The sequence below is a fragment of the Sturnus vulgaris genome, chromosome 13 (assembly GCF_052056855.1).
Source record: "Sturnus vulgaris isolate bStuVul1 chromosome 13, bStuVul1.hap1, whole genome shotgun sequence".
NCBI lineage: Eukaryota > Metazoa > Chordata > Aves > Passeriformes > Sturnidae > Sturnus > Sturnus vulgaris.
The window spans coordinates 1,200,578-1,222,574 of NC_142255.1; the positions used below are offsets into that span (position 1 = coordinate 1,200,578).

Below are 21,997 nucleotides of genomic sequence, written 5' to 3' on the forward strand. Positions count from 1 at the left end.
TGGAATGAGCGACGGTGACACACAACGAGGGAGGCGGCAGCTGCCGCGGATACATACCGGGATTGAACTGCGGGTTATGCTCATAAATCTAACTGCAATTAGTACGGGCTTCTGGATTAGAGAGGAGATGAAAAGGAAAGCAGAAGGTTAGAGTGCACATGCCGCCGCCCCTCCAAAAACCCGCTTTGCTCAGTTTGAGTTTTTTTCGGTTAACTGAGATGAGTGGGGCAGCTCTGCAGCACCAGCTCCACAATCCTGGGCAGCCCCTGCTTGGATTTCATCCCCAAAAAGCAGAAGCAATGTGTCCCTGAGGATTACAGGGGGCAGGTCTAAGCAGAGGGGCTGCTTGGCTCCTCAGCCCAAGCCTGTGCTGATGGTGCTATGCCAGGTCCCTCTCCCGCAGCCCAACAAGCCAAGGACAGGTGCATCTGCAGCCTGCAGGCCCCCCACAAGCATGGAAGCTCAATGAGATGGGTTTGAGGCTCCCAAAAAGGCAGTGCGGGTGCAGGGAGACCCCTTGGGGAATCCATTTTGGGTCCAGATAATGTGACTGAGCACAAAAAACAATGGTCCAGGTCACCCATGGGGTGATGTTGAGCTGGTCACTGAAAGGTATGACTCAACTCAGGACCAAACAAGCTCAAATGAAGGTGGAAATGCTGATCAGGAACATCTGAGCAGGAGTGACGACGTTTCCATGGACTGTTCCCACCTCCTCGTGCTTTGGTATGACTCCCTGCAAAGGTGAGGAGCCATCACGGGGCTGAGGGTCCCTGTCCTGGTGGAGATGGCATAGGAGTTTGCGAGAGGTTTGGGAGGCTGAGATAAGCAGGAGAAGATAAGGGAGGGTGGCTTCAGGGGCAAGGAGAGGACAGGAGAGGACAGAGAGGGTTTTGGCATCTCACCATAGATCTGCGGATCAAGGAGAGGCGGCTCTTGGCTTTGTTCTCTGCGAATTCCAGGCTGTTGATGTCTTTGAGCCGAGCCCTGTACTTGTTCATCTGCTCAATGACAATTAATTCCACGCAACTAAGGGAGAAACCCAAAAGAAGACAAAATGGGAAGAGGAAGCCATTTCACTGATCTGCTCTCTGTCTTGTCTTGGCTTGACCTTCAACAGGATTTCCTGGTAGCTTCTCCCTTAGTTCCAGCACATCCTCTCATTTCATTGCAAGGAAAGGATTATTTTGAAGATAGGATTATTTTGAAGATCTGCCCTGATGGAAGAGCACAGAGGAGAAAGCACCAGCTGGAAGTCAGAGGGTGGTGAGAATTCTCCTAAAAAGAGTGATCACGGGCTAGGGATGGATTGAGGAACAGCCTAGAGATAGTAAAGATTGCCAAGGATCCCACCAGAGAAATTTACCCCCCTTGGAAGAGGGAGTGGTGGAATACAAACCTGGAGAAGGCAGGCTGATTCCAACTCAGTTGCACACAGTAACTCTGCAGCAGCTTGTGTATCTGAGCCGACTGTTTAATGTTGTCAGGAGGGTGTTTGGGGAAAAAAATAGTCCTTTACTTGTAATAAAGTGAGAGGATGTGCTGGAACTGAAGTGTGAGGCAGAAGCTACAATGAAATCCTGCCAGCTGGATCTCTAAACATGTTCTGGTCTTCAACAATTTTAATTCGTACGAGGTAAATGTTAATATGAGGAGGAAAAACCACCTCTTTCAGCAGCCCAGCCCTTCAGTGGAGGGTTTTCATTATTGTAATTGACTCCAGTCTCTATTTTAAAACCTCTTTAGTATGAGCCAAACTGAATCTGGGCAAGTGCTTCACTTTTTCTCTGTAACACCTTTTCAGTTATGGCAAACACCATAAATAAATCTAAGTATATTAATATTACTATTGCTGCAGACCAAACAACTGACCTCCTTCAGTAAAAAAGCCAAAATCAAGTAAGAATCAACATCTGCTTGCTAAAAATTAACTACATAAAGTATAAAACCATGTCAGCACAAGCTTCACCTTTTCCTGCCAGGCAGGAACAGAAGCTTATCCACTCTTGGGGATTCTCCATCACTCAAAAATCCTCATTTCACAATCTTGGGGATTTAGAGGATTTGAAATATCTTCATGCAGATGCATTTATTTGCATTTAGATGCATAAATTACTATGTGTTTATCCCTTCATGCCAAAGCTCTCAATTTTTCAGCCCTTTGGCCATCCTAGAGGCTACCAAGATGTGCCTGGTGATGTAGTGGTGCAGCTAATTCACCCAGCCCCAGGCTCTTACGTGGTGGTTTTGCTGATGTCCTGCACGCTCTGTAGTGGGTCTGTAGTGTCGGGGCAGCGGAGGATGCAGGGAGCAAACACAATGGCCAAGGCGTTGGCTGACATGCGGTTGGTCTCTTCTTGGAGGGCAATCCTGAAAAAAATAGAGATTAAGAGAGAAGTCAGAGGTGGAGGCACTCCACTGCACCTCTTGCACATGGTGATGAAGAGAGAAGATGATATTTCTATGGTGCAATCTTCCTTTGAGGGAGGAAGATAAAACCTCAAGACATCTCAGATATTCCCAAGGCAACAACCAGCCCCTTCTACCCAAAAACACGTCCTGTAGTGATGAGAGGCATCACAGAGCTAGAGGAACCACAAGTGACCAGAGCACAGCAGAGGTCACTCATCAACCCAACATCCTTTGGAGAAACAGCTCTACGGTCACCTCCTGGGACACAGAGCAGATGCAAAAGCCTCAGCTATTCTGGTGGGAAGGATGCCTGACCATCCTGCCTTTGCCTAAAACTGCCCAGGCCCAGCATACCTGACCAGGTGGAAGATGAGGCGCTCCAGGGTGCTGAGGTGGGTGCGGGAGAGCTGGTCAATGACCGAGTACACCCCACGCACTGTCTCCTTCCTCTCCTGGAGGCCTGTGGAGAAACCACCAGTGTTTAGGGGCAGCTTCTACTTCTTCCTCCTATTTTAAATGGTACTTCTTCACACTTAAAATTACTACTCAAAAGATGGAACTTTGGGGCTGAAATTAGCTGAACCATGATGCAAAAGCCACCAAACTGAGACCAAACTGCCTGTGGTTTCACATAAGAAACCCTTTATAGCCAAAAAGTCAGACTTTGAAACCAGGCAAATACAATTTGGCAAAACCAACTGGTTTGGCCCCAAAGAGTGAATTGAAAGTTTGGCACTAAAAGTGGCCACCATTTCCCTCTACCAAGGGAATGGGATAGTGAGGGAAGCTCCTCACCCATCACCCGCAGGAACTCCTCGTAGAGCTCAAAGGTCATGAGGGGGTTGGGCAGATCTCGGAGCCACTGCTTGAACACGCTGGCAATGACGTGGATGTTATAGTCATCTAAATTCACATTATCGATGTCTGGGGTTGGCACCAGATGAAACAAGAAGGAAAAGAACAAGAGACAATGATCAATACGAAGCCCAAGGCTGGACACGGTGACCTTTAAAGGTCCCTTTCAATGCAAACTGTTCAGTCATAAAGTATTCCAAAATAAAAAATGTTTATGTGCCTTTAATGGCAACAAATCCAGCACCTGATTTCAGCTCCACATGGTAAAATTAGAGATAAATACATTTTCCAGAACAAATAACTTCAGGTGGGACCAGGATTTCTTTTCTTACTGATTGCTAGGGTGTAAGGCAACACTTTCCCTCAATTAGAATGACTCTGTTTTGTGGATTGCTCCCCAAAACCCCATGAGTCGGTCACCTGTGTTATGGCTGCTAATGTGAAATCATTCCTTGCACAGCCCAGAGTCAGGAATGCTGAAGCATTCCGCCTTCCTCCCATCCAACTTTGCTGCTGCAAAGATTTTCCTCCCCATGCAGGATCTTTTCTCCCCTCCTCTCACCTGTATCGAGGCCTTGCCGCAGCTCCTTGATCTTGTTGGTGGATCCTGATTTCCTGTAGATGCCCTCGGTGTAGAGCCCGTGCATTTCGATGTAGTTGATGAGCTTCTCCACCAGCAGCGGCACCGCCCGCTCCTCGCTGGTCAGCCGGGACAGCTCCACGCCAAACTGCCGTGGTGAGAGCTCGGGGTCGTGCTGCACAGGAAAAGGGGAAAAGGGATTCAAATCCTTCTGCCGTGCAATGCTGGTGCAGCTTTGGATCCCATTATTCAGAGTCCTCTGGCAGATCCAGGAGACGTGCAAGTCTAATGGAGGACAGGACAGGACACAGGTTGCAATGCTAACCTGGTCTCTGGACATGCACCTGAAGGCAAGTTTGGATTTTCTTTCTTTAACCACCCCACTGTAGTTATATTCTCAGCCTGGCAGAGCCAATGCAGTTGGGCATGGTCCTCTTCCACCTCCTGTCCCTCTGGCACCATCTCCAGGGATGATTTCACCTCCCAAAGATGCACGAAGCAGAATAGGCAAATCTGAATCTTGCATGTTTAGATCAACTCAAAGCATTGACAGTTACAAAATATCAGTGAATATCAGAACAAACAAGATGCAAAAAAAAAAGAACTTGAAAAGACCTGTCTACCCCTGTCAGGAAGGGCCCTTTTGCCAGCTGCAAAAGCTCACTGTAGAGTTGATATCTGGCAAATTCAAACGTGAAGACATTCTGGATGGGAAAAGTCAAAAGATCCAATAAAATATTGACACAGATTCTCAGCCCTAGCCAAAGAAAAGTGAGATGCAACTCCGCCTTCAGCAAGACAGCAAGGCAATCACTCCTGCTTTTTTCCTTTTCCCACTCAATGTCATCCTTTCATTGATCTTGCAAACCTTAAGAGCAGATGTTTGAAAGGTCTCCATGTTGTTTCTTTCTCATGACTGGTTTGTAGCTCCCTGTCACTGAGAACAACCCTAAAAACACAAATTCACCAAACACAAAGAAACTGGAGCCTTCCTAGAAAACTTCTAACTGCCCAGTGCAAAGCTACCCATGAAGACACAGTGAACTCGCTTTCTTGGGTGCAGCACAAAAATTTCCTTGTGCAAAGAAATCACAACAGAGAAGGTGGGTCCAAGAATGTCTGAAAAAATTAATCAGAGATTTCAATGAGCTTCCCAGATTTCAGAGTACAAACACTTATGAGGCATTCCCAGCTCTTGCAGAAATAGTGTCAGAAAGGGAAAGAGTGGAAAAAGTTCTATATATATTCAAAATACAAATACATGCACACACACACACACATCTTCAATGCATATAGTCAAATTATTCCTTGGGAAAAATGGACTCACGCAGCTTTCTGGGGGCTGTGTATTATGGAGGCCGTTCTCCCCTGAGAAGCCTTCCAGGGAGCTGATAAAATTTTCCACTCATTATTATCCTGACTCTATTTCCTTCTTTTGGGCACAAAATAAGCTATTTAAAAAAAACCCACCAAATCTTGATGAATCATTATTAGCTGGGATGACCTGCTGCACTCATTCCCTGTTCCCCATACCCTTAAATCCAGTAAACAACATTTAATTCCCCTCTAAAGAGAGCAGTAAATATCCTCCACTTGCCCTTCCTCACTCAGCCGTGGCAAGCAAGGACCATTGGTGTGAGAAAAAGCCTGTATTTCCAAGAATAACCCCACATTTCCAAATCCTTAAAAGCTACAAATCCAGGGAAATTCTTCTTATTCCGTGTGGTTACAAGGCAGGGAATGACACTGCAACATCTGCTGCATGACTGGGCAGATCTACAGTGACTCATCACTGTGTAGTTCCCAAAATATCTACAAAACTCTGGTTAGAGAGACCTTGGGGATCTCTGGTCTAAGCTCCTGCTGAAAGGAGGGTTATTTCCATCATTCTATCAAGCTTTGCACCTCCAATAATTTTTGTACAAACTTGGGATCTTTGTCTCAAGGTATTTAATGAAAGCAAAGCAATGAGAGACACTTACCTTTTTGGAGCACTTGGTCGTGGTTTTAAGACAGCATTTCTTGTGACAAGCGTATTTACATACTGCAGTGGAGAAAAGGAGTGTTTAATTATCCCAAAAGCCACATTGCTGGAGAAACAAGAATTCATGTGAATTGAGTAGCACTTCTCAGAACTACCAAGTCAAAAGCATGTTGGATTTGCAGTTTCCAGAGGCAGACTCTGTATTAGATCCACTCAAAAAAATAATGGAGCCTTTAAAATTAAAGGTGCCATTATTTACATCCATGAAACATTAAACCCTCCCCCCCAAACAGATCAACTCTGTTGACACGACTGTAATCCATGAGTTGCTCTGAGCTGTCAGACACAGACACCCTCAGAGAGTGGAAATGGCATTTGCTTCCTGCACTGGGCCTGAAATGCTCCAGGGCTGATGCTACCCACCTAATCACAGAAATGGAGGAGGGATGATGGAAAAGGTTGATCCATCTCTTGTTTTTTTCCAAGAAGAGATGGATCAGGCATTTCCATCATCCCTCCTCCATTTTCCTATCTCCCCAAAAATTCACACGCCTGGAGGTCAAACAGGCAAAGCCAATGAGTTTGCCAAGGTCAGGATCCCCACTGGCATCCTAGGGACACATTTCCATACCAAACATAACCATCCTTCCTCCTGTGACAGTTAAATGTGTCTGACCCTATGGGACAGCCACACGACCTGAGGGGATAAGGTGTGTAACACAAAGATCATTAACTGTGCCAGCAAGGACTGCTGGGATGGACTCACTAGTTGACTTCAAAAACCTTAAGACCTATCCCTAAAGCTCTTCAGGTGTTAAAATCAAAATTATTTGAGCATGGGGTTGGAGGAAACAGCAGTAAACACATTCCAAAATCCCCAAACTCAGCACTGTGATAGAAGAAAAGGATCAAAGAAAGGATGCTTACATTTACAAACAGAAGCCCTGTCCATGATCCAGATCAAGGAGGAACAATATTCACAGTATGTTGGGATGCTGTATTGGGTAGCCTTGAAAATGTGACCATTGTGCTCTTCCACCTGGAGGATAGAGGTTGGGTGGTGAGAAAAGGGAGCTAGTGCTCAGTCTGCTGCAAAATGGAGACATGAACACAGATAGCTCTTTAACTTTAGCTCTTGCTTTTATTTGGTATTTTTGTTTCCTTTTCAGCCCAGCAACCCCACAGACAACCCAAACCAACATCCATCTTTTAGGGGAACCGAACCATCATGGAAGCAGGTTGGAAACTCTTTAACTGAGATTGGCAGGTCAGCTTCTTCATGTTAAGAAGGTTTTCTGTGCATCTGTTCTGGCTTTTTTTTTGGCTCTGCACCTGCACCCTTCCTAAGTACCGTTATATCCATTAGGAAAACAGGAGATGTAATGTCCTCCACCTCTTATCCCAGAGGTGTAAAACACATACTAGAAACTTATGCAGAAAACTGGAGCAAGACTATTTTGCTCTCAGCCCTTTTCTAACAACCCTAGACGTTACATGCATGTCGTGGCTGATGAGGGACGTGTTTTCAGAGCCAATCCAAGTGATCCTTGATCAAGCAGAGCAAATCCACCTCGAACATTTTTCTAACGTCCTTTCAGGGCTGATGTTCAGATCTCAGACCACAAGCTAGTCTCTTGATGTGTCAGAAGCTAGTCTCTTGACATTCTGGCCCCAAGGACATTGATTTTTTTAATGTGCAGGCTTAACTCACCACATCTGCTTCCTTTTTTCTTCTCTTTTTTCGTTCAATTTTTGGCACCTGGTGAGGGAAAGAGATTTAACTCAATTTTTGGGCAATTTTGCCAAGTAAAGAGTACAGAGGGCTCATATCTAACATTGTCCAGTGCCTCCCACCCCCATCCTCCAGTGCACCTGCAGCCTTAGAAGAGTCACTCTAGAAAATTCTCCTATGGATCACTCCAGTTTTGGAATTTCCCTGGACAGCTCTTCCTATCTTCATCTTGGAGCTGGGAGTAGCTGCTGCTCCAGCTCTGACCCCAGCAGCAGTGACCCAAGGGAATACTATGCTCAGCCTGCTCAGAAGAAAACCTGTCTGGAGAGGACTCGAAGCAGAAGAGCCAGGAAATGGGATATTTGTAAAATACACACCATCTCTCAAGCCTAGCCTCAGATCCCTTGATCGGCCTCGAGGACAACATGGAGCAGGAAGTGAGATCAGGTCTGTGATACAGTCAGGCTCTTACTGCTCTAAGAATGGTACCTGACCTGAACCACTGCCCACATCCCCTTCTCCTGCAACCCAGCCCATAGTGACGTGTATGGTCACTTGGGAAGTGGTCAGGAGACCTGAGAGTGTGCACCTCTTCCAGAGTCCCTCAAAGTTTGAACAAACCCCCCAGAACTAAAGAAGCACCACAAGCTGCCTTTCCAACCAACCACAGCTGGTGGCAGCTGTGCCCTGGAGATAACATCTAATCCTTGGCATTGACAAGCCCAGCTCAGCCCAGCGTGATCTGGGGTTGGCTGAGCCCAGTGACACACAACCAGTGAGTCACACCTTGCCTTGTCCAGCTCAGCTTAAAGCAGAGAACACAAAAGAGGGTCCCAGGAGTCTACAGTCACAACCCCAGAGAAACATAGTTCCTAAACCTTCAAGGGAGTTTAAGAAAAGTTCTGAGTACCTTCCCTGCAGTGTAGTCCAGGGGTTTGTACTCTATCATATATTCATCCAGGAAGACTTTGAAGGTATTGACCCAGACTTTAACTGGAGACTCACTCCAGTCCCTCTGTTCATGCCTCATGGTCTTCTCCAGAATCTGCTCGAATAAGGCATAGAGGTCCTTGTAGCGGATGCTTTTCCCATCGTCCATCTTTTAAGGAAACAGAAGCAAAAATAAAAGGGATTTTTATACAGCCCAGATTTTTCTGGAGAGCTTTTCTTCTCCAGACAATTACTTCAGCCTCACTGACTTCCAGCTGCTTGGGGAAAGTCCAAGTATGATAAAGAGAAGGGAAAAAGGATTAGACATGTCCATGACTAGCAAAGGTAACACAAAGGTTTCCAGGCACTTTGGGTGACAAATTGGAGTTTATTGACTTTTTGTCATCTCCCCTTTGGCTGGGAGCAAAGCTGTAATGAGGATCAGGAATGTACACCCAATATATCCTGAGAGCTGGCTCATGAGGAAGAGTTAGTCCAAACTTAATCATGGGACTACAAAGGAAGCACATCCATTCCTTGGGAGGAGCAAACCAGAAATGGAGGGCTTGGCAACACTTGTACCACCAGGAGCACCCAGAATATCCCATTTCTCCTGGAGGTGGAGAAAATCTGGTCACTTACCGCCAATGCTGAGGAGTAAAAACTGAAGATGTTTTGTCGGAATTCCTTCAGTGCTTTCTTGAACACGACATCCACCAGCGTGTCCTTCTTGCTATCCTCATTGTCCAGTTCATTCATCTGGGAAAACAAGGGGGTTTTTGCACCCATGTCTCTTTTGGTGCAGCAGAGCTGGTGTGAGATGAAGCAGCACTAAGAAGCGGCTGCTCCACCATGATCACCAGGTGGTTTCTCCTCCATGAAAATCAGAAACTTCTCTAGACCTGCCCTGACACCCTTAGATGAATTATTAGCATTGCCACAACTACCCACAGGATCATTTTTACTTTATTGCTTTATTGCCTCCGTGTGTCTCTGTGCTGATGTAAGGAGCAGGAGGGCAGGAGTTACCTTTTTCAGGAGAAACTCATCCATGCTCTTCAGGTCGCTGGCACTGGTTATGATTTGCAGGGAGTCGTTCTGCCACTGCACAGGTTCCAGAGCCACGTTGCTGATCTTGACGCTGCGCTTGCGCTTCACTTTGGGAGAGGGCTCCTTGTTCTCCTTAAACTCCCGCCGGTAGATGCCTGACAGCTCAGGACTCCGTGGGGGGGTCAGGTGATGAGGACCCAACTCTGCTGGTGACAAATGAAAAGAGGAAAAGAGATTAAAGAGATTGAGGAGTAGATGAAAAATAATTGCCACCGGAAAACAGGGAGATAGGCATTGGAATAAAGCTGTGGAGGAGAAAAGCACAGTGTAGAACTCACAGGAAGATTAAATGTCATTTCTACTTTGTTAGGTTATTTCCTCCCTCAAGAGAGGAAACATCTGTCCATGTCCAGATGGTGTCTGGAAAGATTAGTGACATGGAATTCCTTGAGCTCCATGATGGAGCTTGCCATCGCTCTGGCTTGACACCACCCACGAATTAAGACATAAACCAGCATGGATATATCCCAATTTCCCAACTCAGTTTCTCTCTCCTTACAACTGGTCCCATGTCTCCCCACCACGTACCTTCACCAAGCTGCAAGCCAGGAATGGCCTCCCTGCCAGGGGCTTCCTCTTCTGCATACAGCTCCAGCAGCTCAGACTGGGTAGCGAGCTTCTCCCGGGGGGTCTTCTTGTCCCCTTGTTTTCCCTTCACCCAAAACCTCATCTTGGCTCGTTGAGGCCTGGAAAAAAGTCATGGAAAGAGGAACTGCCTTAACGAGGAAAGGCCTTGCTACCCAAAACTATCTCAGTCTTCTGGTCCCTCCTGAGAAGTTAAATCCACGCATTTTCTACCAGGGAAACGTGGCTACTCATCCTCAGCAAAGGCAAGAAACTTCAGTTTCATGCATGGGATTGGGTGGTTTGTGACAGGACATGTGGCCCATATCACCAAAACTTAATCGTGGTGTGAGCCAGACCTGATTGGGCCTGTCCATGGTTATGTAGAAAAGGTGGGATGGGTAACTCAGGCTGCAGGTGGAGCTCCAAAGGAGCCTGGGTGGCTCAGTAAGGTGTTGGGAGAGCAAGAGGGACACAGGAAGGACTTGTCTGCCATCTCCAGCCATGATTCCTACCTCCCATCTGGAATCAGACTCTTCTGTGTGGCCACCAGCTTTCCAATCTCCCCCTGGGACATGGTTTTGTGCAGTTTGGCCTGGCCTTCCCCCGAGGTGAATCGCTGCACCGTCTGTAACGATTCCAAGCATGAAGCATTTAAAAATGAGACGGCTCTTGGGATATCAGGTAATTTTTTTTCCCTATCAAAAATCAGCTATTTCATCTCCTATGTCTTTTTTTCTATTTGCTGACAGGTGAAAACCTACAGTCCTGATGAGCCCCTAGAGAACTATTTTAATGACTCCTAATAAAGAGAAGCATTTCCCTTGCTCCAGTTCTTCAACCAGGTCCAACCTCCTTTTTCCTTGAGCAATCCATGATGAAAATCAGTTTGCAGCAAGCCATGGGTCCTTATCACTCAGCCTGCACAGCTTGTCCACTATCTTCATCCAGACATTCCAGCTCTCCACCCAGAGTGTCCCATTAACCACAGTGAAGTGATTCTCCAAGGGAACTCCAACTGTTGCTGAGCACTTTACAGAAAAAAGACCAAAGTCTTTGTGCCAAGGACACACCAAAAGGAACCTTTAATGAAGAAATGTTGCAGCTTTAACAGAAAATATCTCCACCTTTGCCATCATTTAACATGCCCTTGGATCATTTTTAAGGATGGGATGAATTTGCAGTAATTCAACCTAACAGGATCCCATGAAGTAGCCTAGAAATAGACTTGCCATATTTTAAAAATACCCAAATTTTTATTCTATTTTCAAACTGCAGCTGTGATCTGGGAGCTGGACTCCTGGAGGGGAAACTTTCAGCATGAGGAAAGTGGAGAATCAGGTTGTATGGAAGGATTTGGGAGATGATGGTCGAATATCTCCTGTAGCTTTCCTATCACCCCAATTTTTCAACCGAATGCTCTATATTTTAAAGCAATTATTTTCCTTCTGTTAAAATATTTAAGTAAAAGTCTATAAGAAGTATGGAATTTTACTGCAGGGGGAGTCACATTTGCCATATTTACTCTTTTTCCATGTTTTATTTCTCCTTCCCCCAGACTAATATCTCTTGCAGCCAGGAGATGGCAGCATGCAAGGCAAAATTACCACTGGGAAACCCAGGAACTGCCTAAACCATGAAAGAGATTTTGTTCCTGTCATTCTTACATTTAGGTGATGATCACACAGAAATTGTGGATGGATACTGGGAAAAAAGGAATTCAAAACCTATAAAAGTGATCTCCATCCAGCCCAAACCTACTACTTGTTTTAAAAATGATCTTTTCCCCCCAAAATATGGTTTTGTTCTTGAGTAATTTCAACCTTTTGAGTTTCCAGCTTTAGTAAATAAAGACTAAAAGGCATTTTTGGCACAAGATCTTCTGTTTGCGGTTTTCTGACAGGAAATTCTGAAGGGAAAGGATGGGAAACCTTCTCAGATGTCAAGATGAGCATCTGCACCAGAAAATACCTGCTAGGGAACACCACAAAGCATCATGAGGGCAAATGGCAATAACTGGGGGTTTGAAGTTGTCTTCTGGATGAGGAAGGGACCAAGTATTTTTCCTCTGACAGAATAACCTGTGTTTCACCCATCCATAAGGTAACTATGGTCAAGGGACTCTCAGGAGGCAGCAGTCCTGTATGCTGCATAGAAAAACTTCCTGAAGCTCCCTCTGAATGGCTTAGGACAAGAGATCTTCTTTCATTGCTGGCTCTTCAGCTGTACTTGGGATCAGCTGGTGGCAGGTACTTGGACTCATGTTTGTAAATTCATGGCTTTAGTGTGGCAGGTGGAGCAAAATAACTGGTTCATTATCCAGGTCCCACTCTCTAAGGATGTCTCCAGAAGGTATTTCTGGTGTGATTCCCCTAGCCAAGGCTTTCCATTTATGCAGCTGCTGCAGAAAAGCTCTCCAGGCTTAGGTGCCAAACAGAAGCGATGTTAACATGTGCTGACAAGAACAGCCAGGAGCTGTTCCTCTCACTTGTGTCTCACTGCAAGGTAGGTTAATCCTTGTCTAATCATCAGCCAAAAACTTGAATCTTGGTCTTGTCAGGAAGCCCTTAATCTTTAAAGAACCTCGGAGTCAACCGTACCTGCAGCAGCCACCTCATGTACTGGTGCCCCATGGGTTTCAGCTCTGGCTGCAGATGCTTTGGGTGTTTGATGTTCTGGGATACCCTGAATGGGGGTCAGGAGCATTGGATTCTAGTGGGCCTCTACTCACGAGCTGGGGCACACAATCAGTGACTTGATGACCAAGAAAAAAAATGGGCAAAGCAGGCAGTGCAGCTGGTTACCCATCACATGCTCGGCTCCATGGGCTGCACGCAATCTCTCGTTCATCCAGCCAGCAGCGCCGGCTGCTGGGCAGGCCATGGAAAGAGGCTGCTTTGGAAAGTCAGAGCTGGAGGCGGGAGCTGTGTGAAGGAGCTGCTCACTGGCATGGGAACCATGCACATGGCAGCTGCCAGACTCGCCTTCATGTGACTATCACAAGACACAACCAAAGTGTCTGCACAGACATCAACCTCTGTACCTTTGTGTTTCTAACCCAAACAGCCCAAGAGGCACCAGTCCAGCTTTATCACAGGCTTCTCTGCCATCTGCAACACCCAACTGGGCTCTGCTAATAAATACGAATAAATAGTCCCTGAATTTTGCTACTTGTGATGATCCTGACTCAAAAAGCCCCATGCCAAAGGGCTGGTCCCAAACCTGCAATACAAAATACAGATGGAAACACTGGACACATTGTCAGGACATACAGACAGAGGGTAGCGCGGAGCACATCACATCAGGGGTAGTGTTGGCCTAGAGAGCAGAGCTTACCACACCAGGGGTGAAAGTCTTGGCCAACAGTTAGAGCCAGGGCTGGAGAACAGAGGAGAAGAGGGACAGGAGAGAGGTGACACCTACTGCTACTTGCATGCGGTGAGAGCTGTTAAATCAGGTGAGCAGAGTCCCAAGGAGCACTTCCAAGGAGTAAAGTGACCCAGGATGCTCCCAAAGATGGAGCTTGCCAAGCACCAGCACAGCACTTTTCACACCCCAGAGGGAATGATTCCTACAGCTACAATTCCCTTTGTACCTGGGCAGCCTCCAGGAGCACAGCGAGGTACTCTAGGTATGGGCACGGGGGGCCATGGTTTGGTGGTGAACAAGGCGGTGCTGGGTTTGTGGTTGGACTTAGCAAACTCAGAGATCTTTTCCAACTTAAATGTTCCTACAATTCTATGTTTAAAAGTACGTTTTAATACACAGAATTCTCCCTTTCCCAATCCACAAGCAGGGACTTACATAAAGGTGCAGCCAAGTTATCTCAGTCCACAGAGATGTGTCTTTCAATCAAGTTTTGAGTATTCCTGTCTCAACCCCCTAGAAAACTTATCAATAGCAGGTTTAAAAAATATAAGGAATTTGTAAATCTCTGCCCTCTTCCAGTGAGGAAATTAGCCTGGAAAAAATTATCATTTATAATAAGAGCTGCTAAAAGAAAAGTAATGAAAAGCCTTCCTTGGCCTCCTGCTTTTCTTGGAAAAGCAGCTTTTAGGATCTCACAGGATGTTTGCCAGACCCACAGTATTGCTGTGGCACAAAATAAATCTCTGGCTTTGGGTTTCATGCTTTTCTTTGGTTTTATACTCAGCTCCACATCCTGTACTGCAGCTGGAGGAGAGGAAGATGGCAGCCCTACCTAGCACTCCACCCAAACTGTCACAGCAGGACATGATTCCTGGTGTTTCCCTACACTCCTATGGGGACATCTCCACCACCTCAGGAAAAAAATTATGAACAGGTTGGAATCTGTTGGCCTCTTCCACTCCTGAAACTTCTCGGTTTGTGATTTTCCAAAAGCAGCTTATGTGGGTGGGAGATTAGGCCTGAGATGTAAAAGTTCACTGTGCTGGCTCCTGTCAGACCTGCTAAAGGACACTCATCACTTCTTGGAAAAAAACACTTAGGTTGGCTATCTTTGTCTTAAACCCACTATTTCACTCTCACTTAATTTTCATTGTCCAATTTCCATGGTTTTGCTTTCTCTGAGCTGCTGTCTGCCAGCATCACTCTGATAATTGAGGACCAAATCATCACTGGATATTGTGGCTAAGGATAAAAAATCAAAAGTAAAAGAAGCTTCAGGATTTATATATTTTTTTTGTCTGTTGCTTTTTGGACAACATTTACTTCAATTTTTTTTACAGATCTAAAAAATTTTTAGATCAAAATGTTCCAAGGAGAGGATTGAGTTTAAAGCCCCCAAACCAGGTAATTGTGCAATACAATTTGTAATGCTCCAGGAAAACTATGAAACTATGGGAAGTGTGGTGGATGTTTAATCAACCCAAGAGCAACAAATAGAGTTTGGATGGAGCTCTGAGAACCCTGGTTTAGTGGAAGATGTCCCTGCCCAAGGCAGGGGGTTGGAATTGAGATTGAAAGTCTCTTCCAATCCAAACCATTCTGTGATTTTGTGATTCCATGTTTTTGCCTCTGTTTCTGCTGTGTTTGCCAAATTTACCCATTTACAGCATCCTTGGGAGTGGGAAAAGAAGCAGTGGAGGGATGAGTGCAGCTAAGGTTAGCAAAGAAAGGCTCCCTCATTTTCATGTCCCCACCACATCGGACACAATTACCATTTCGGAGTCACTGTAACAGGCCTGCCCCAGGCGGGCCTGCACCGCCTCGGCGTGAGGAGGGTGCTCAGAGGAGAGAAGGAACTCAAAAGTGCCATCGTAATCCTCTTCCTCCGTATCCCCCTCCCCATCAGCAAAAGTACCTCTAGTCAAGAAATCGGAGCGCGTCCGCGCCATGCGGGCTTTCTTTTTATGGCTCGGTCTGGGCACCTGCTTGACCAAAGTATAAAACAAAACAAAACAAAACAAAACGAAAAGAAGGGTTTTAAAGTAAAAAGGAGACTCCACCCATGTAGCCTTAAGACATCTCTGAGTGCCACTGCACCCCATGGAGGGCATGCAGTATTATGTCTAGTGAAAACAGCAAAGGACCAGGAAGAACAAAAACTAAGACAGGACGGTGAAAATGGACAATCATGGGTGTTACTCAAACGGATGTTAAACCAAACCAAGACAAGACGGCGTTGGACAGTGTTTGCCATCAGGATCACAGGATCCTTTTATCCAGAGCTGCTACAAATTATTCCTGCAGGGCTTTTTATTTTAAGAGAAGGTGTGGAGGTTACTGTGCTGTCATATCCCCCTTCCCTACCCATGTCTAGCAGCCCTTGTGCTTCAGAGTTCACTTCTTTGAAGCTTTTGAGGGAAACCTGGCAAAATAAATTGTTTCCCCCTTTTCAATAAGTTTTGTTTTCCTTTTCATGGAAAGAGAAAATAAACAAGTCACAACTCACCTCGCCTCTGCCAGACCCCGGCATCTTAAACGGCTTCCGTGCTAGTTCACCCTTGGAAAGGCACTGATGATTTGCCTCTCTGCTGAAACACAGCAGAACAGAGATCTGTCATCCTCTCCCAAAAGCCTTCCCACCACGCTAGCCCAGCTCCTGGGAGCACACAGTCCAAACAGTCAAGACTAAATTGCAAGTCTGAGGTCAAGGGGTTTCAGAATTGCTTGGAATTCTTCAGGATTGGATTTAATATCACAAGGCAAGAAGAGAAAACATTCTTCCTGTCAACTTTATACAGCAAGGTGGTTATGGATTGTACCTTTGTACTTTGAGATTCTCAAATGTGACTATTCTGTTGCAGAGCAAAAGTTAAAATATAGCAATTCTTAATGTCTTTTTCTTCCTGTTGCTTTTTCACGTTGCGCATGAACCAGGAAAATAAATTTTCAACAGGAATCTTCTCCTGTCATAACAACACAGAAACCACAAGACTACTACACTTTGAGGTACCTTGAGTTACCAAAAGTCATTCACTGGGAGCTTTTGCCTTGGAAAGGGTGCAGCAGGACTTAGGAGGGGGGTGATTTATATCCTTTTTGAGCTACTCAGCCAAAACCACCCCAAAATTAGGCAAGGCACCTCAAGCAACACAAAAAAGTGGGAGCAAACGTTGTCCCAAGATCTTGCTGCCATCTCCAGACTCTGGAGCAGCCCAAGGTTAAGCGATGTGTTGGATCTGAGCAACTGCTAAGTCCATTACAGGTGTCATAAATTACATATGTCAATGATACAGTCTCCAAAGAGCATTCACTCCCAAACTCTCTCTGGAGAGCTGGTGTTTTTTCATCTGCAATGGTCACATGTCCACATGACTTTGCTGGATGTATTAATTCTATGGTAAACAAGGAAAATCCTGGAATTTTTTGCCTCATTGAGTAATTTCTATTCCAATTACCCAAAATCCTTACCCAAAATAACTTATTCGTTTTTTACTTTGAGAAATAAACTTCCATCCCTGTTCATATAGGGTAAATAATAACAGTATCGAGCCTGTTTATTGACTCTTTTCACCTGCTAATGTCCATGATTACCTCCCCCGGATTACATAACATTGTAAGAGACTGAGAAATCATATTCCAGGTCTTCTTCCTTTCCCTCTGATCTCTGTCTCCTCATTGCTAGAAGATCAAGAACCCTTTGTTTAACTATGAGGTTTATCCAGACTCCAGAAACAAAGTTCCAGATACTTTGTACAAAACGGTCCCTAGCAGATGAAAGAGACAATGAAGAAAGCCTATGGAGATAGCCTAAGGAGAAAGCCTATGGAGATAGCCTAAGGAGAAAGCCTAGGAGAAAGCCCACAATGTCTTTACTCACTGGAGGCCGAAGGGATTGTCTTTTGGTGTGAAAAACATGGAGCTTGCTCTCGTCTCCTCAGTGGCCTGGCTGGGCATCCGCGGTTGCCGGAGGCGCTCTGTCCTTGAGAAATGGCTGCCCGGGTGGTCCTTGGGGTCCAGAGCTGCTTTGGAATGGCAGCGGGGCTCCAGACCTTCTCTTCGCTCCACAAACATGCTGACAGGTCGGTCCCTGGGGGCACTGTGGGCTGGAGAGCTGGCCCTGGTCCCAACAGTGAGACCCTTGATGTCCACTGCTGAGGCTGGAGCCATGCCTGGGCTGGGGCTGTGCTCCCCTCTGCTCTGGGCATGCAGGATGAGGACTGACTGAGGCCGGCTGTCTGCTTTTTTGGCTGGTTTGAGGGAAGGGTCCTTCATTCTGCTCTGCTCTGTCCTCTGCAAGGCCTCAACCCTCCCTTGCTGCTCGAAGGCTTTGCGTTGTCTCTCCAGAATTTCCTTCTGCTGACGAATCTGCTCCATCATCTCCCTCTCATTTTGCAGCTGAAGCTGCTTTTGCCGTTCCTCTTTCTCCACGTTGAGCTTTTCCAGTCTCTTGATGACAGAACCTGGAGAAAGGGCCCGTGCTGCTGTCACTGTCCCACGTTCCTCTCTCTTGGTAGAGGGTTTATCCTCTTCCTCATCTTCTCTCAAGGCTTTGCCCTGGTCTGGCTCAGAGTCCTTCCTGGCCTTGGAGAAGGTAACTGTCCTTTCCTCTTTTTCCACTGCTTTATTCCTCAGGTTATTCTCCACCATCTTCACATTGTCTTGTGGTGGAACGTAGAAAGTCGGGAGGTTGCTGGAAAGGAGGGTTTCTCTTGGATGAGCCTTTATAACATTCTGGGGGCCACTCACCCCACGCTCCTTCCTGGTGAGGTTATTGGGCAGCACTGTGTCTGCCTGGGTCTGTCTGCAGCTGGGCAAATCATTGTTCCCATCTGCTGCACAGAAAGGCTTCTCCTGCAGCTGAGCCTGGGGACTGCTGGGCAGGGACTCCGTGGAAAATGACTGTGCATCATGATCGTCTACGACTGAGGAAATGAGTTTATTACTTGAGGTATCTTCACTGCTTAACAACTCGAAGCTCCCTTGAGAGCTCTCGCTCTCTGGGGTTCCCTGAGGGGAGTGCAATGCCTCGGACACCAGCTCCGTGGACCAGAGCTGCTCCTCTGAAGGTGACAGCCCACCTGTGGAACGGACCTTGAGCAGCTCCAAGCTGAATTTCGCCTGTTCCAGCTCCCGCATCCTCCGGCTTTCCCTCTTTGCACGAACCACTTTTTTCTGGTTGAGATCCTCCAGCGACTTGGGCCTCTCTCTCACGATGATCTCCTCCTTGGTGTCCATCCCACTCTGGCTGCTGGCTCTCTCATGCCTTTTGTACAGGGAGGTATCCAGTGGGTCCATGTGATTCACCCGATTATTCTCCATCAGTGATATATGTTGTTCTACAGCTCTCACTCGCTCTTCAAATGAGCTGTCCTCCCACTTAGATGGGTCAGAGCCCTTAATTTCCAAAACATCTGCTTCCAGTCCATCCTCTTCTCTACTTGCCAGGCCATTCTCCAGCTGCATCTTTTTTAACTGCTGCTCTTTCAAAGCTCTAAACCTGGAAGAAAGCAGAAAACCAGGATATTCAGCCCTATGCCCACTCAGGACCCTTCAAGGCACTGCACTAGCAGCGTCTTATTACCACCACCACCACCACCTCACCACCACCAGCATCTCCAACGACCCCGCTTGCACATCTGGTGCAAGACAAGGCAAGGCACGTTTGGTTTTCAACCTTCTTCTCCTCTGCCACCTCTGCTACTGAAGGGCTGCCCCAACGCACCTGAAAGTTCCCCTCGTGCCGATGGCAGCAGGTCCAGACTCCATCCCTGGTCTAGATCCTTCACAAGCTGTTGGAGCCAGAAAAGCTTAACCCATCACACCCCCTTGGTTTCTCCATCTTCACCATCCTGCCCAGACTGCATCTGGAACAACTAGCAGGGATTTCTGCCTGGCACCAAGAGCTCTCTGCAGCTCCCAAATGTTCCAAGTGACCTTAAGGTGCTCCACACCTTGCAGGCAGCACTGCTGGAGAGTGAATTGTGACTTGCCTCCCAGCCAGAAAGCCAAGGCATGGCTGGAAAGTCTGTGCCCTCCACAGCAGCTGTCTCCAGTATCCCTTGTCCTTGTGAGCCAGCGCAGCAACCAGATTGGTGAGGCAATCTGAGTTAAAAATAGGCTACTTAAACTGGTGCTGCTGCCAAGGGGGGAAAAAAAACCCTTGCAAGTATTTACGGCCTTGGCTTTACACTGCCTACGTGATCCAACCTGAAATAGGCTCTGCTTATTTCAAGAGCAGGACATGAGCTAAAAAGCCGAAAGCGTGGGCAAACAAAGGACCAGGACAGGTCGGGAGAGGGTCATGGGTGCTACGAGGGGACACTGCCCTGTGTAGTGCCCTGATTCACACCAACCACCTTCCCACCAAAAAACATTTTCCTCTTTACCCGAGGCCAACAGTGTTACCTTTGCCGTGCCAAATACCCCCGGCACGCCGCCTGCAGGCACACGGCTCTGCTCCTGCGGGCTGTGTACGCCTGCCGGCTACGGTGTCCCCGCCAGGCTGCCTGGATGCTGGTGGCTGCGGCGTGCCGGCGCCTGGTGTGCTCCCGCCAGCAGCTCTGGACGAGATGAGCTGCAAACTGCATCTGCAGGAACCTCCGCCGCTCCACGAAGCCTCGCCAGTGGCTCTGCAGGATGACAGCGGCTTTGCTGAGAACCAGAGGGTCTGGGGATGGTTTGCCTTTTTTTCGGCTCTGGTAGCCACGCCAAAATCTCTGCAAACACAGCGGGGAGATTCCTTGTAACAGGTGTTGTGAGAAGATGGGACAGCACCTGCCCTTCATGCAGCCTCTCCAGCTCCCCCCCACTGCCAATTTGCACTGGAATGCAGCACGCACCTGTATGCTGATGGCCGCATGCCGCAGGCTCAGGAACTGCCTCCTGCAGAGCAGGCTGCGGAACCAGCGCTGCAGCAGCGTGATCCTCCGCAGCACCTCCTGGTGCAGCAGGTCTTGCAGAAGCTGCCGCTCCCGTTCCTTCATGAAAACCTGGACAAAACAACCCAAAAAACACTAGCATGGAAAGCTTCCCAGAGCACAAGTCAAATGATTTAATCCTCCTGGTTTCTATGTCCTGGATCCTCCCAGGAAAGTTGAGGAGCTGATTTTTCTGAAGGCACTTCTAACAGGTTTCCCAGCAGCCTGTGACTGTCTAAGCTCTGAATTACAGAGCTTTCCCATCAGGGAAGGCAAAATGAGGACCATCATATCAAGCTAAGTGTACACACACCCAGAGATTTTGGAGGATATGAGTTTTTCGAGGCTGCCTCATTACAATCAATAACAAAACAATATTATTCCTTACTCTTTAAGTTAATAATATTAAAAGTTTCGTTTAAATCATTGATTTTTGGAAAACAGAAGAAAAATAGTATCATTGAGTAAAACCATATATAGATATTAATTTATCAGACAGAAATACAGGCAAACGTTGTATTTGTGTCTTAAAGGCTGAGCTGGGGATGAACATTTACCATTGTTCTTCCAACTTGGTAATTGTCTGGAACAAGTTTTATCTTCCGGAAGAAATCCTGGATATTGTGCTTAGATGGGCTGATCCCTTGTGGCAAAAGGACATGGAAATGGTCCACAAAATCCTGAGAAGGAAAAAAAAAAAAGCAGCACCAAGATTTGGTTAGTTGGGTCCTACTGCTTCTTTCTCCCATAAATAACAGATTTGCTCCGGTGGCCACATGAAACGGGACCTCTGGAGTAAGCAGAAGGACAGATAACATTTTATGCACTGGGGAGCACCAAGTTTCATCCAACATTTGTGGTTTGATGGGAAAGACATCAAAGCAGGCACCCAGCAAGGTTCAAATGCTTTTGAGTGTGGGAGGAGAGGTTCTGCAGGAGCCACAGGGTCAGTCCCAAGCAAATAAATGCTCCACATCCCCAGCAAGGGCCACGATGGAAGGAAGATACCAACATCTGTAAAACATCTCTCAGATGCTCCAGCCATTGCTGCTGTGAGGATTCAGAATGAAAGAGGTACAAGAGGATAGATCCTCCCAAGCAAGGTTGGGAGCCCTGCTTCTAGCAAAAAAATTTTGAGCATTTTTCTTTTTCTAAACAGCTGCTGTGCAGAACATGACATCTGCTCCAAAGCAGCCGCTAGCAGGAAACCAATCAGCAAAGCATGAAAGGACTGACATGTACACAAAACCTGGCAAACATATGGAAAAGAAGAAAACAGGAAAAGCTGGCTAATTCTAGCAGTTCAGAGGATGCCGATCACCCTCCTGATGGGACACAGCCAACACAACAGGACAAACACTCCTCCCAGTAATTCCAGATGCAGAAGAGAACGTGCAAATCAGACACTATTCCCCAAAGGGGAATCCATGTTGCAAAAAAGTACTGGTTTTGCTCAAAAATCATGGTGCAGGGGCTCACAGCCCTCCCTGAAATCTAGATTGGCTCATAGGCAGAGAACAGCCTGTTACATCCACTGCCTTCTA

At 46.8% G+C, this 21,997-nt stretch overlaps 1 protein-coding gene across 9 annotated transcripts in view; it reads right to left on the bottom strand.

Annotated features, from left to right (window-relative positions):
- MYO9A (myosin IXA) overlaps positions 1–21,997 on the bottom strand; it is a 174,393-nt gene that overhangs the window by 6,374 nt on the left and 146,022 nt on the right. For 2 of the 9 annotated variants that reach the window (XM_088172836.1, XM_088172831.1), the window contains 20 exons: positions 21,011–21,133; positions 20,376–20,525; positions 19,942–20,252; positions 17,414–19,033; positions 16,043–16,124; positions 15,309–15,518; positions 10,683–10,795; positions 10,132–10,289; positions 9,523–9,746; positions 9,136–9,252; positions 8,474–8,662; positions 7,543–7,590; positions 6,759–6,870; positions 5,830–5,891; positions 3,830–4,022; positions 3,208–3,336; positions 2,767–2,872; positions 2,239–2,370; positions 906–1,029; positions 58–111 (listed from right to left, as the gene is read on the bottom strand). In XM_088172836.1, coding sequence (XP_088028962.1) covers positions 58–111; positions 906–1,029; positions 2,239–2,370; positions 2,767–2,872; positions 3,208–3,336; positions 3,830–4,022; positions 5,830–5,891; positions 6,759–6,870; positions 7,543–7,590; positions 8,474–8,662; positions 9,136–9,252; positions 9,523–9,746; positions 10,132–10,289; positions 10,683–10,795; positions 15,309–15,518; positions 16,043–16,124; positions 17,414–19,033; positions 19,942–20,252; positions 20,376–20,525; positions 21,011–21,133 — 4,257 coding nt within the window. Of the gene's footprint in view, positions 1–57; positions 112–905; positions 1,030–2,238; positions 2,371–2,766; positions 2,873–3,207; positions 3,337–3,829; positions 4,023–5,829; positions 5,892–6,758; positions 6,871–7,542; positions 7,591–8,473; positions 8,663–9,135; positions 9,253–9,522; positions 9,750–10,131; positions 10,290–10,682; positions 10,796–15,308; positions 15,519–16,042; positions 16,125–17,413; positions 19,034–19,941; positions 20,253–20,375; positions 20,526–21,010; positions 21,134–21,997 lie in introns of all 9 variants that reach the window. The other 7 variants (XM_088172835.1, XM_088172830.1, XM_088172832.1 and 4 more) reach the window with 6 other exon arrangements.